Source organism: Emys orbicularis, chromosome 17 (genome assembly GCF_028017835.1).
Source record: "Emys orbicularis isolate rEmyOrb1 chromosome 17, rEmyOrb1.hap1, whole genome shotgun sequence".
Lineage (NCBI taxonomy): Eukaryota > Metazoa > Chordata > Testudines > Emydidae > Emys > Emys orbicularis.
Genome location: NC_088699.1, coordinates 18551584 through 18566411, shown reverse-complemented (window position 1 = coordinate 18566411; position 14828 = coordinate 18551584). Strand labels below are relative to the sequence as shown.

The window sequence follows — 14828 nt, the reverse complement described above, 5'->3', positions numbered from 1 at the left end:
AGAACCTTTGTCATAATGCTCCCTGCTTACAAAGTGCAGTGGCCCAAAACGTAGCCAGATCCCAAACTAGTGCAAGGGACACTTCAGTGACCTGCCAGTTGCTGTGATGACTATAGCAATTAATACTTTGCATTGCTATAAGATTAATAAAGCATTGAGACAAATACAGCACCCCTGAATCGACCATCAGCAGAAGGGACTGAACCTGTGACTTTTGAATCTAAAAGCATGAGCCTCTACTGCCAAGCTAAAAGCCAGCTCTCTTAGCCAAGACTGTAGCAAGCTGAGTCTCTCTCTATATGTGGACGAAACAGCAAGAGAGGACACAGAGCACCATCTCTGAGTGGATGTGGCTTACATACATTAATAAATTAAGCCCTGCAAAAGTCATGTGAAGTACTTTTCTCCAGACGGGGACAACTGAGGCAGAGAATTAACTTGCCCAAACAGCACAGTAAATTTGCTGCACAGCCAGGAATGGAACCCAGCTCTGACACCCAGTCTCCCTCTCTTGTCAGCAGACAATGTTACCTAAATTTTCCAGAAGTGACTAGTGTTGTCGGTGCCTAACTTCAGATACTTTACAGGGTCCAATGTTAGAAAGAGCTGAACACCCCCTCTGAACAATCAGGTGTCCCTGTAGGTGTCAAATTGGGCACCCAAAATCACTAGCCACCCCTGAGACGCTAGATCTATATATCATTTACTACTTAGCTTAATAATCATTGCAGGCAGGGACCATCTTTTTAGTCTGTGCTTGTGCAGCATCCAGCACAGTGGGGTCCCTAGTGCATGAGTGGGGACCGTAGGTGCTACAGTAATAATTTGGAAAAAACAAAGTTTTGTTCCAGTCACACCCAGTGGAGTTTCATGTGCAGGGAAACTGGAGTATCGGGGTTGCAATCTGTTGTAGGATCACAGAGCAGAGTTTTGCCCTCTGACAGAACGGTCATTGTTTTGACCCAAGTCAAGGGCCACATTCTGCAGAGTACTCAGAGTAGGGGAGCTACTATAAAGAACGGGACGGCTGTTTCTGTAACTTTGAGGTTAATCCATTTCTAGTGGCAAGAACAGATGCTTTCAAACAGCAGCAGCATTACTGCAGTAATCACAGCAACACCCTTTGCAACCGTGTCCCCGCTCCAATGAGGAAGGCTAAGAGACTCCATCTCTTTTGTAGCATCTCTGTCTGACACAAGTACTTCATTCCAGGACCCCATTTTAATAAAGGAGTGAGGTCTAGTAGCCACTGAGTTACAAATGTGATTTTAATAAAGATTTAGCCCTTTATCCACAGCGAGAAAAAAAAAAACCTCAATCAAAACGCCATGTAACTGTAATGCAATTACGACAACTTCCTTTGTACTTGTCAGTAATTAGATGCATATGTGGCTGTACCCCACCAGCAGCCCACTTCTCACCTCTCTGTGTACAGAGTAGTCCTGCTCTTATCCTTGGGATACTGCATTGGTTATAATTCCACAAAAAATTGCATTCAGAGGGGCTGACCTACAACAGTCCCAAACTCATGCCAGTAAAACCCTTCTACCACGCTATCAGATTCAGAGTTATACTGTATATTAGGGGCTTGAGTCTCCTTTCATTTATACCAACATAACACTTGACATCTGTGGACTCCCTTACCCGGTGTGAATGGGAATAAAATAGAATCCATCCCCTATAGCTGGAGGGTGTTGGGATAGTTACAGATAAGGCTCGCTAAAAGCTGCAATTAAAGGCCTTTTCAGATTATAGGCTTCCAAAATAGTGTGACCATATGTCCCGATTTTATAGGGACAGTCCTGATTTTTGGGTCTTTTTCTTATATAGGCTCCTATTACCCCCCCACCCCCGTCCCGATTTTTCACACTTGCTGTCTGGTCACCCTATTCCAAAAACTTTCAACCTATTGGGATGAAATTTTCCAGCCCAGGTTTCTGGCCAATGGTGATTTTAAAACAAAACAAACAAAAGCAGCAAACCCAGTTCAGCCATTTGAGAAAAGAGAGAGTAAAAACAAAAAAAACACCTTTTCCACTATTTAAAAGAAAAAAAAATTTTTAAACACCTCGAGACCCTCAGTGGTTTGGGTGAGGAAGTCAGTCTTTAGGAAGGAGATCTGGTGGAAACTGAGTTTCATTTGGCCAAGTGATAACAGTTGAAAAATATGTAGCCACTGCATGCACAGCAGATTTTTTAACAACACTGTTTTGAAACATCTCCCAATTATTCATGTGATCAACTGGATGGGGAGGGGAAAAAACAAGGAGCCAAAGAGATGGCACCAGTGGTTGAGGTAGGGCAGTGGAGCAGAGAATCCCTGCCTCACTCAGTGGGCTATTGTAAGGTGGAACAAAACCCTTTACATTTTTTTATTGTTTTAGGCTGCTTTTTTGTGTTAGCAAATAATGAATTCAAGTTTGCTTGCTTTTTTTTTTTTTTTTTTTTTTTTTTTTATTAAAAAACAGCAGGCAATTCCATACAAATAACCAAGTTAAAAGAAGATTAAGGTTGCAAAGTGAAGCATTCAAATTGCAGGACGTGTCCAAGTAAAGGCTGCAGAGAACCCTCAACTCTGCCTCTCGGTGCCGCTGTATGATCATATACAGTTATTGCCACAGAAGACCATCTCAGTCTGTGGGCTGGCTGGACACAACGTACACTGAAAGAGGCAGGGTGAGATCCAGGTCTCATTCTGGGCCAAATACTATTTGCAATTGCACCTGTTGTAAATGTAGAGTAAATCCATTCAAGTCAGTGGATTTATTCCAAGTTTACACTGATGTATCTGAAATCAGAATTCAGTCTTCAGTGAATAGCCTTGACAGTGTACAGTGAATGAGATGAGGGCACTCATTTAACAGCGAGGAGAACAGAATTTTAAAAATATATTTAATAAGTTAGTTTGGATTTTAACGTTGATTGCCAAGTAGTAATTTTTCTTTGTGCACCCTTCCACTTCACTTTGCCTTGCCACAGGTTTGTTTTTAAAATGTCACACCCTTGCCTCATTTACCGTCAGGGCCGGCTCCAGCGTTTTTGCCGCCCCAAGAGGCAGGAAAAAAACAAAATAAAAAGCCGCGATCTGCAGCAATTCGGCGATAGCTTTACCACTGCCGCTTCATTTTTCAGCAGCAGGTCCTTCCCTCTGAGAGGGACTGAGGGACCCGCCGCCGAATTGCCACCGAAGAGCCGGACATGCTGCCCCTTTCCGTTGGCCGCCCCAAGCACCTGCTTGTTGCGCTGGTGCCAGCCCTGTTTACTGTGCATGATCCATTCAACATGCTGAATGAGCCAGAGCCCTTCTGAAATAAAATACTATCATGTTAAAGACTATGCTGCACAAGGCCAGAGATTTGATTTAGTTGGGGATTGGTCCTGCTTTAAGCAACGGGTTGGACTAGATGACCTCCTGAAGTCCCTTCCAACCCTGATATTCTAGGATATTCTAGGATTTTGATAAGGTTGCACATGAAAACTTAGCCATGCAGGTTGCTGACTTTTGAATACTTCACTTAAAACCTTAATAGTCTTTTCATGTAGGTTTTTGGAGGTTGTTTTTTGCATGGAATATATATATCAGTAGTGAGTGAAGCAAAATTCAGCAACCTCTATGGCAAACAGAGCAGCCGTTTAACAGCTCAAAGCAATACTACAAGCAGTTTAGGAAAGGAAAAGAAAAAGCCTGCCATACCCAACTGAAACTGCAGAACAGCCGAGTTAGTATTTGTCACTAAGTAATATTAGTGTTGAACATAAATTAGTGGTTGTGATAGGCTGTAACACAGCCTATGCTGTAACAAATGGGAAATTTCTCTTCCCCTGCCCCCTCCCCGATCATATAGTGCAGACCCCATACGTAGAAGCATAATAGAATAAAGCTTTGCCAAACAAAATCTGAGAACAGGTGCAGGCTGAAAGAGGTTTTTCTTTCTTTTAGCATAATCAGTTCCTGTGGCTCTCTGTTAGTACTAGCCTCATAAACAATGTGGGGAACATGGAATTCAAACCAAATGCTAGTGTTTAATTTCCAACATCAGGTACAGCACAGCTAATGTAAATGCCCCCACAAAGTGGATTTTGGCTCCTGAGCCCACAGGATGAAAACTCAGATGCAGAGCAAATACATAAACCAAAGTGTACTAAATTAAAGACATCAAATTCTCAGGCTGGCCTAATCCACAAGTTAGCAGAAGCGTTTGGTACCAAGCAGCTTGGCTTCTGGTTGCTTTCAGCTCATGAACTGGCATTCAGAGAGAAGCTAGGATGTATCCAAGTTCTTTTCCTACAGCATTTCCACCTTCCCATTAGGAAAGTCAGCTCTTCCACAGTCACCCTTCCAGGGCCGGCTCCAGGGTTTTGGCCGCCCCAAGCAGCCAAAAAAAAAAGCCGCGATCACGATCTGCGGCTGCAAGTCCTTCGCTCCGAGGCGGAGTGAGGGACCGTCCACCGAATTGCCGCCGAATACCTGGACGTGCCGCCCCTCTCCGGAGCGGCCGCCCCAAGCACCTGTTTGACAAGCTGGTGCCTGGAGCTGGCCCTGCACCTTTGAGCTGGAAATCAAACTTCAGCCAAATTGTATGGTCATATCTAGGAGCTGCTTTGAAAGCCTCACAGATGCCAATAACCACTTGGAATGGGCTCACAGATGTAATTATAGAGTCTTTGATTGTTGCAAAGGGCTTTACCCAAGCAAATCGATATGTTGCTGTAGTTTTTGTAACAGCTTCCAACGGGTCTACCCCTTGCAGATCTTCAGAAGAGATTTTAGCAGGCTTTTTAATTACACTAACAGAACCAAAATATTTGGGCTGTATAGTCGTTCAAAAATATATCTGTAGGGTTACAAGTCTAAGGGATTTGCACTTAGAGTTATAGAAAAGTACTGTTTGATATACATTAGTGATTTACAGTAACATGAGCCAACAAGACAGTGAGACAATGCATTGCAATTCAGATTAACCTGATTGGCTGCAATGCCATGCTGCATACTGCAATACACTACAGTGAGACTATAGTTTGTTGCAAGTTATGTTAATTTACAGCAGCACGGGGCCAAATACTGCAACATCCTGCCAGACCAAATTGCCCCATATGTGCTTCCCCCCTCCCCCCAACATGTTACAACACAAGGGAACCTTGCAAAAAATATGTTTGACTTCACATGGCTCCACATACCAAAACTAATTCTCATCTGTTCCAGATTCAACTAAGGCAGCCAATGCAGGACTGCGTATCATTTTGTGGCATACTTTAATGCAAAGGTGATACGCTTTCACTCAGCACTCTGCTGCCAAGAGTCAGCTTCCATCAGCATGTAACACAGAGGTTTCCCAGGTGCATGATAGACTTTAGAAGGATTGCCACAACTCACACTGGTTCTCATGCTTCTGTACCGCTTCCACAGCTGGCAGAAATTCCCCTGTGCCATCCTCTTCCCTGGATCACTCCAGCCAGAGTCCTCCCCAGTCAGCACCTCCTGGTTTTTCTCCTCTTTCTCCGCTGGATCTCTCTGCTTGACCTACTAACTGAAGCCTTCTGTGCATAGGTCAGCTGGAAAGACTAACTCCCAAAATATAAACCACATCAAGAGACTGGGGAGGAAAGAAAAAGAGGTTCCCCCACAAGTCCTCCAGTTTGCCAGGCACAGATGGAGGAAAGGGAACAAGGAGTATGCTGACACCTATTATAGAAACAGTTTAATATATTAATTATACCATGGAATTTATATTATATATATATATATATATATATATATATATATATATATATATATATATATATATATATATATATATATATATATATATATAACACACACACACACCCCTTAGGACCTAATGGCTTCCAGCCAACAATCTTATGACACCTGAATGAATTAACCCTCATAGCCATGCCTAGAATGAAGGATTCCAATTGTATATATGGGGTAACCAAGACCGAGGGGAAATCCTGATTCCCAGACTTCTGTGACAGCCACTGTGTTGGATATTTATGAGAGCCCATTATCCGCCAGATGGGCAGAAAAAACGTGAAGTCTCATTGATCACCTAGTTGACTGGATAAATGGCAAAAAAGACTCAGGTCAGTTTAGCTCTTGTGTGTGAAAATCCAAACTCCTTCGCCATTCACAAAAGCCAAGGTAATTTGGCCAACTAGGCATTGTCACAATGCCTCTTAGACAGCGCTTCATTTGTAATGAAAGAGGTGCTGGGGCCAGGGCTCAAGCAATTTTTTTTTACTTTCACAACGGATGCAGCAAGTCCAGAGGTCCGGGGCTAAGAACTGCCAAGCCTAGAGGTGCCAGGGCTCAACGCTGGCACAAATTAAGCCCTGTTCTTAGACTTTAGCAGTATTGCATGTTAAAACAAAATACTGAGATTAGCAAAAAGAACAGGAGTACTTGTGGCACCTTAGAAACTAACAAATGTATTTGAGATTAGGTTAACCAAGGAATTTAACTCCCTCCTCATTAGTGTCTAGGTTAGTGGGGTTTTCCATGTTGAAACACTGACGCCTAAGTGTATCAGATGTTCCCCCTATGTTGTCAGTGTCAGACAAGCTGACAGCTCAGTTCACAGGGTCCCTGCAGTGTCAGCCTTAAATTCGTTAAAACAACAGTGTAAAGATTCCCCCGTAGTGACCGCCAACTAAGTAACGTTTGCCCAGAGATATGCAGTACTGGGTGACAAGAGCTCTCCAATCTCTGGGCAAACGTTACTTAGTTGGCGGTCACTGCGGCTTCCTTGAGGGGCTCAGCATCTAGTCTCAGAATCTAAATAAGACTCCATGGGGCCATTTTATGAAGTGAGTGAGAGGGGAGTCCGTTCCTACTGCCCAAGCTGAAGTAAAGCCAGTGTGCTACCCCACAGATAACCAGATGCTTGGAGTGGACAATCACCTACCACCCCCATGGTGTGGAGCAGCCCTGTAGACATCCTGTATGCCCTGTTCTTATACCTCCCTCTCCCTGTTTGCAGAATCCAGCCCAGAGTTTCTTCACATGAGAAGAAACAATTAACCAAGTTCCTTCCTAGTGTAATGACATGGACTGCCATGGGTTTGGACCAGGGATGAACAATCAGACACACCCCAGGACCAAGTGAACTTCAATATTATCTATTCAGTCCCCAAAAAGATGTCCACCACAGCAGGTGAAAATATCATACCAGCAACAGAGATACAAGTTATTTTTGTACTGGTGTGTGTTTAGCAGCTATTTTAGGGTTATTGAAACATCATAATATCCTACACTATAGCCATTCTCAAAGTTATTAATTCTGCTGCTCCTGTAACTTGGTTATTTGTGTTTCCCTCTTATTATTGGCTCATAATTTCTATAGTATCCTTCTTGTGACATTCTTGTGACCCCATTCAGAAAGAAAGACACCAAGCCCAAGGTTCCTCTCTCCCTACCTGTGAAAGAACAACTCGAGGGCTGAAGCGCACAAGAATGGGACTCTGAAGATCTGGGTTCTATCCCAGGCCCTGCCACAGAGTCACCAGGTGATCGTGTTACAAGGAAGGTTATGCAATCTCTATGCATGCCCAGTACTACTCACCTACTTCACAGCCATTAGGCAATAGTCAGTCTATTGTTTGTGACATGCTTGGAGAGCCTGATGAAAGGCTAGCGCTGTAGAGAAGCATCAAGTATGAATATTGCAAAGAAATAACTCCTCAACCCCGTCTCCTGGAAGCAGGAGAAGCTAGGAACTGGTTACACACACACTGGAGCCCTGATTGTGCATAGCCAAGATTAGAACTGAAAATATACATTTCCATACGATAGCATGTAGCAGCCCCAGGGTACTTTACACTAACATTAAAAAAAAAAAAAAAAAAAAAAAAAGTATAGTTATTCAGCTATATTCCTTTGCCCCCAGCAAAACTGAGTCATGTCTAGCTCCCTCAGAACGCACACACCGGCTGCAGTCTATAGATGGTAAGAGTAGTGCTCAGCCTATAGATTATCTGTTCGTCTCCCTCAAAGAGTTTGCTGCAGGGGTAGAATACTATGAGTTTTGAAAGCTGGCTGTTAGGATATTCAAACTGACCTTCTCAAACCTTTTCAACTAATGCCCCATGGCTTCATTCAATAGTTTATGGGACATGCAGGGCTGGCATTAGCAGGTAGCAAGCAGGGCAATTGCCTGGGTCCCCACATGACAGGAGGCCTGCAAACTGTTATATGATTGGGCTGTAGCTCCTAAGTTTCTTCCCTATGCCCCAGCAAGTCTAATGCCGACCCTGGGGACATGGAAAAGAGATCTGCCTATCCCAAACATCACACAGCTGCCTCCGATAGATGCCTCAACACCATCCGTCCTGTGGGCCTCTGCGGAAAAAGTCCTTCTTGAAGGAAAATAATTGTTTCCCTTCATTTTTAAAGCTGGGGGATGCTCGACATCTCTGAAAAGTAGGCTCAAAAGGTGTTTCACATTAGGCACCCAAAAATCAGTGGCCACTTTCAGATATTCAGGCCTAAAATCACTGCACAAGTTACACCTTCATCTAGTTCTGTTCCTTTGCTTCTATGTGTATATTCATTTTAATAGTAGAAAAAAATTAATACCAATCAAACCAGAACTTCTCAAGTACATTATTCAATTTCATAAGTTGTGACCAGGAGGGCTAATTTCTTCCTACTATGATAAAAAAAATGATAAGGGACAGCCAGGGACAATCCTAGACCAAATGGCGCCCCAGGCAAGGCTCCTCCTCCTCCCTCCCCCATTTGTTAAACTTTTGAATATCTTATTTTTATTGCATTTGTAGCCCTTTTCATGATTTCAACGCACAATTTGCATGCATGATTTATCTGCCATACAAGATGATAAATTTGCATGCTAGGATCTGTAAATCTCCAAGTCTGTGCCCCCCTGGCCTGGCATTCCAGGCAGTCACCTGCCCCTATAGCTGGCCCGGGGGGGGGGGGGAAGTGTTTTTACTGCTACTCTTAGGTGCTATGGTAAAACAAACAACCACAACCATCATCTTCAGTTTATAGTAGCACCTAAAGGCCCTAAATCAGATGGTGGCTCCACTGTGCAAGGCATTGTGTAAATCTGTAGTAAAAGATAGTTCCTGCTGATTAGACCAGATTTGAGATTTTAGAGATAACTAGGCCTCGGTTGCTAGCTTTAGGTGTTGTAAAATTTTGTGCTGTGTATTGATAGTTAGACGCTTCATACGATCCATATACACACTGCCTAGCACCTTTATCCCAGAAGCTCAACCCAAACATCAGGCCTGAGCGGAAGAGGCTCTAAGCGCCATCCGCTCACGTAAAAGTGAGAGTTGGAGGATTTCATCACCTCTCATGAGGAAGTCCCTTAATTGTCACAACACCCTGTGCATGAGGTAAGGGCTATTTGACAGATGGGGAAAACTGAGGAACAAAAAGGTTGAAGTGTCTTTACCAAGACACAATGTGTCTAGAGCTTGGACTAGAACCCAGGAGTCCCAGAATCCGGTGTCCTACTCTAACCACTAAAACCCACCACCAACTAATAAACCATACTCACTTAAGACGCCCTTCCATTGCCTATTCTGAAAGGATAGTTAGACCCAAAGAGACATCTTTTATCTTTTTCTTCACCCTAGCAAGGCCCAACTGAACAGATTACGTACATGCCTGAGTGCTTTATTGAAGAGGGATAGACTTGGACAAATGCTTGAATGGCTGTCGAACTGGAACCTAAATATAGCTTTTCTCCCATGCACTTTTGCACACATCTAATTCTGGAGCAATGCATCAGTCACATTATTTAATGTTGTACTGTTCTTTATTTTAGGCTATGATCTAGTGACTCAGCACTTCTCTTATCACTGCTGTTTTTAAATCTCTAATGCCATTTGTTAGTATTTGTAGGCTTCAAATACCAACAAATGCAGTTTTCAGAAAACGAACAAATAAAGGTGATTGAAAAGGCAAGACAGGCCTATTATTTTCGTTCAGAAAAGCAGGAGTGCCCCATCTCCTCCCCCCCTGCCCATACGTGTTTCTGCTGCTCCAATGCCTTTTCCTTAGTGCTGGAGAATGAAATGTACACGGAAGGAAGTTATTCATCAAACAATTAGAAAGCCAAGACAGTAGGAGTTTTCCTAAATGAACATGATTTAGTGGAATAACAAAAGGAAAAACAATGTCTGGAATTTCAATGCCCTTCCTACATGTCCATGCTCTTGCAGTTACATTTGTTAGACCATTTTAGTCATCTTCCACGTAACAAAGCCCCAGCACGGAATACAAAAGTCAGAGGAAGGCTAAAGTTGCCATGTTATGTTGTACTGATACAGGAAACTAGCATAGGCAGGGCCGGTGCTACCATTTAGGCAAACTAGGCGGTTGCCTAGGGCGTCAAGATTTGGCGCCAAAAAGCGGTGCCCCCAATTTTTTTTTTTACAGCGTTCCTACGCCCCCTCCCCGAGCGCGCAGTCGCCGCTCCACTTCTCCCACCTCCCAGGCTTGCGGCGCCAATCAGCTGTTTGGTGCCGCAAGCCTGGGAGGGGAGGAGAATTAGAGCGGGGGCGGCGTGCTCGGGGAGGAGGCGGAGCAGAGATGAGCTGGGGTGGGGAGCTGGGGGGGGGGGGGGCGCGCAAGATGGAAGTTTCGCCTAGGGCGCGAAACTTCCTTGCACCAGCCCTGAGCACAGGAGGGTTTAATTGCTTGGCAATAAGCTAAAGGTCCCTTTTACCGCTTGGTTACTTGTTTGAATATCAACCAAGTAGTTTGTGGCCAACAGCTCTTGCCACATGATGGATATTTGCCACCTCCTGAGAGATGCAGTCCCTGTGATCTGCAGTTGCTCAGCACAAGGCTCTTGGGGGCTATACTCCAGTCCCTGAGTGGCTGTGCATTCAGACTACAAACATATCACCACAAATGTAGCAGTCTTAGTAGAGACCCCGACTGCTGAATGACTGGAGGGTCTCAGACAACACAGCAATGGAGACACTATAAAAACCCAGATAGATGGGTTGACAGTCAGGAATGAACCTACATCACAAGTCCCCCCAACATGTTGATCCACTAGACCACAGCTATCCCAACCTAAGTTTCACATTAAGAAATCATCTCCCAAAACAACCCCAACATTAGAGATCATTGGAATTTTTCCCACTGGAAAAGGTAGTTTTGTCTGAGCGGACGCTTTCCATAGTACAATGTCAATTTCAACAAGAGAGTTATTTTCCAAAGGGAGATGCTAAATGAGAAGTCTAATTTCAAAATGTCGAGGGGAAAAAAACCAACATTTTTTTTCGATCAAAATGAATTGACATTTCAGATTTGAAACTTTTTTAATGCATGAAATGGTTTGATATTGTGACTCTTTGTTCCTATTTCCAACAGGAACTAGTTTTGAAGTGTAAAAGTTTCTCATTGGATGAATACTCCATTTCTGGAACAGTCCCACATAACATTATTGAGAAACATTTATATTAGTTCTATGCCCTGTAGTTACAGTCGTGTTGGTCCTATGATATTAGAGGGTCATGTTGTGGAGCAACAACATGTCTCTTACATTAGTTCCCTAATATTAGTCCTGTAATTTTACATTTACAAACACAGAGTAAGACATGTTCCCTGCCCTGACATGCTTACAGTCATGCGTGTTAACACTTTGGGGGGGGGGGCACTGATGCAAACCTATAATATAGAGACATTGTTGCACTGGTGCAGTCTACTCTGTTTTAAAACCAGGATAAAAGACACTGGTATGAGCTCCTTTCTACACAGGTGTTAACTCATCCACTAGGCAGGGATCGGCAACCTTTCAGAAGTGGTGTGCCGCGTCTTCATTAATTCACTCTGATTTAAGGTTTTGCGTGCCAGTCATACATTTTAATGTTTTTAGAAGGTCTCTTTCTATAAGTCTGTAATATATAACTAAACTATAGTTGTATGTAAAGTAAATAAGGTTTTTAAAATGTTTAAGAAGCTTCATTTAAAATTAAATTAAAATACAGAGCCCCCGGACCAGTGGCCAGAACCCGGGCAGTGTGAGTGCCACTGAAAATCAGCTCGCGTGCCACTTTTGGCACATGTGCCATAGGTTGCCTACCCCTGCTCTAGGGATTTGCACTGGCACAGAAAAGAGAAAAGCAGGGTTTACAAATGCTGAATGTTTACCACTCACGCTCTGATTTTAAGGGGGTCAATAGATACAACAGTGAATTTTAAAAAGTGATTTAAGATCAAGATACTTTTGAAAGACCCCTAAGCCACTTTGTGTTACTGTACAGAGCTACTCATTCATTTGAACAGCTGTTTTACTTCTAGAGAAGTTCAGGGAGAAAGGGGGAGGGGGACACAGATCTAAATTGTTTTCTCTGTTAAAGCAGCAAGAGGTAATAAATTAAGGGTGATTTACATTAAATTCGTGTGAAACCGATTTTACCGGAGACTGGTTCCCTTTTGAACGCTGTAGCCCTTGTATAAAACCTGTAATTAGGTTTTTTCTTTGTTGAGCTGAACAACCTTTAGTTGCATTCCCTGGACTATAATGGTTCCCTCTACTGGCATAGCATGTTACATTTCAGTCATTTTCAAAGCTAAGGTTCTGTGTAGCCTAGTGGACACAGTCTGGGGATATCAGAAGATTGTGGTTGGTTCCAAACCCTTTTGGGGTTCTGTGTTCATTCAGAATTCCCCAATACCTGGTTTGAGGAAGGCAGGGAGTCTTATTGACAGTGATCAAGTCCTCAATTTAATTAGTGCTTCCTAAACAAAGGCTAATGGATTCCAACCGATATGACATTTCTTAGGTTGCATACAAATGCACAATGCGCTTTTGCAGGACAGGATGAGTCAAGTTAGCCCTAGAGAATCTCCTGTTTTCCTTGGCCATTTAAACCAGGTCTCTTTGGGCAGTTTAGCAGGGCTGATTTTAACAAGAACTTGGCTTTTCTGGTTCATGTTGAATGATGCCGATCAGATCAACTAAATGGCTCGGCTTCTCGGGTCTCCAGTGACTAGGAGAGGAACCTCGCGGGCTCCCTCTGGGATGGGCTGCCTCCTACTGGCTAGTCCGAGGGGGGGAAAGGCTTTTTAACACAAGAGTTTCTACTCCCAATTCATCAGCATGCTGGGGAAGACACCAAAAGCAGCAATTTCTAAATGACCAGCGGGAGGGGAGATAATCCCTTACTGTGCACGCGTTATAAAAGTCTGCGCTTCCCCACGGTAGTGGTTACAGTTACTGGGGAAAGTTTCCATCCAACGGGGCTCACATTTCACTGGTAGAGATAAGGGGGCTGTTACAGTCCTGCTGCTAAGTAGGGGACAAGGCAAAAGCCACTGGGCTGGATGCTGGAAGAGACGGACTGGATCTGGATTTACTCACCGGCGGTTGGCGAATCCGCTGCCCGGAGACCCTGAACTCTGCTCGGGGTAGTTGTGCTGTAGAGTTGAGGCTGGGAATTGATAGAGGAAACCGGTCCCTAAAGTACATCCATAGAAACAGCAGCACCAGAGCGAGAAAAGAGCCCGGTTCATCTTTACAGCTACAAATACTTTTGCTGAAACCACACTGCACCAAGAGGCTGCCTGGGAGTCACAGTGACATGCGACTAGACGAGAGGGGGTTCCCCGTGAGAGTTTGGGATTAGAGGGGCAGGATCTCCCTGCAGGGCACCGATTGCTGTCTGCTCTTGGCTTTGAAAGGGAAGTCAAGTCCTCTCCGCAAGCTAAGCCCTGGCTACTGCTGCTCCCATAGCAAGGGGGACCCCGTGTCCGGCGCTGGCTCTCTGAGCCCGGGGCGCACACGCAGCTCCGGATGCCTTTTCAAATTTGGTGAGGTTGGTTCAGTTCCGTCAAAGGGGGCGTGGGGTTTCTCTATTAACCCTTCGAAGACGTGGCCAGAGACCCCCACTGCTCCGGCGCTTCCCGTGTGAGAGACGGCTGCAGGGCTTCACACGTGCTGAGGATCACTGTGAAATTGAGCCTTGCAAGGGAAAGAGAGAACAGATGGATCCACTTGGACCCAGAGGTGAAAGTAAGCCGGTAGGGGCCGGAGGACCGGTAAGAAAAGGAGACTGGTTGAGGGAGGGAGAAGCCTGCCCCCTGCATAAGAAAGGTTTAAACTCAGCTGTTCCCTGAGCCCTGGGGGTTAGGAGCAGTTTCTGGCATGCTTGTTAATTTCACTCACAGTTGCTGGGGGGAGGGGAACGGTGTGTGTGACCATGGCAGGGGCAGTTTACGGGATGAGGGGATCTCCTATACACAAAAATACAATCAAAATCAGGAACCATTTCCAAGTTCAAATCTATCCTATTCCCTCCCCAGCAGAGTAACATGGTTGTGATGTCCAAACTGCTTGCAGATCCTCTTTGAAATGTTACTGTTTAAAAAAAAAAAAAAAACATGGAGAACATGGTGGGAAGATGTGTCATGATGATCAGGGTTTATTTTGGGCAAAGCAATTTTGCTAAAGCAACTAAAGATTCACAGGGAAAGCAAATACCCCCATAGACAAAACCACACAGAGATTGGAGGGGAAAACTGGATATTCAGGGAAATTGTTGTGCCTCCTTTGAAAGAAATAGTAGTTTTCATTCCACCCTCTTTATATATTGATTTAAACACCTGAAATGTCCCTAGGACATAGGGCGCAATCTCAGATCTCTTTTTGTTTTGTCCTGCCTGCAGAGTGCAGGGGCTGAAATTGACAAAACTTTCTCTAAATATCTTGTATATTTCATGAAGGCTATTCCAGTTGTCCTTCATTCACCCCTGCCTTCCCCTACTACTAGCCACCCATTGGTGTGCCCCCTGCACTCTTTTATGTGCCTGGAAGGGAGATTAAAAAATCCTTGATATCTGA

At 44.2% G+C, this 14828-nt stretch overlaps 1 protein-coding gene across 1 annotated transcript in view; it reads right to left on the bottom strand.

Annotated features, from left to right (window-relative positions):
- COL26A1 (collagen type XXVI alpha 1 chain) overlaps positions 1-13501 on the bottom strand; it is a 209243-nt gene extending 195742 nt beyond the window's left edge. The window contains exon 1 of the mRNA XM_065418468.1: positions 13350-13501. Coding sequence (XP_065274540.1) covers positions 13350-13501 — 152 coding nt within the window. The remainder of the gene's footprint in view (positions 1-13349) is intronic.
- Between the last annotated feature and the right edge of the window lie 1327 nt (positions 13502-14828).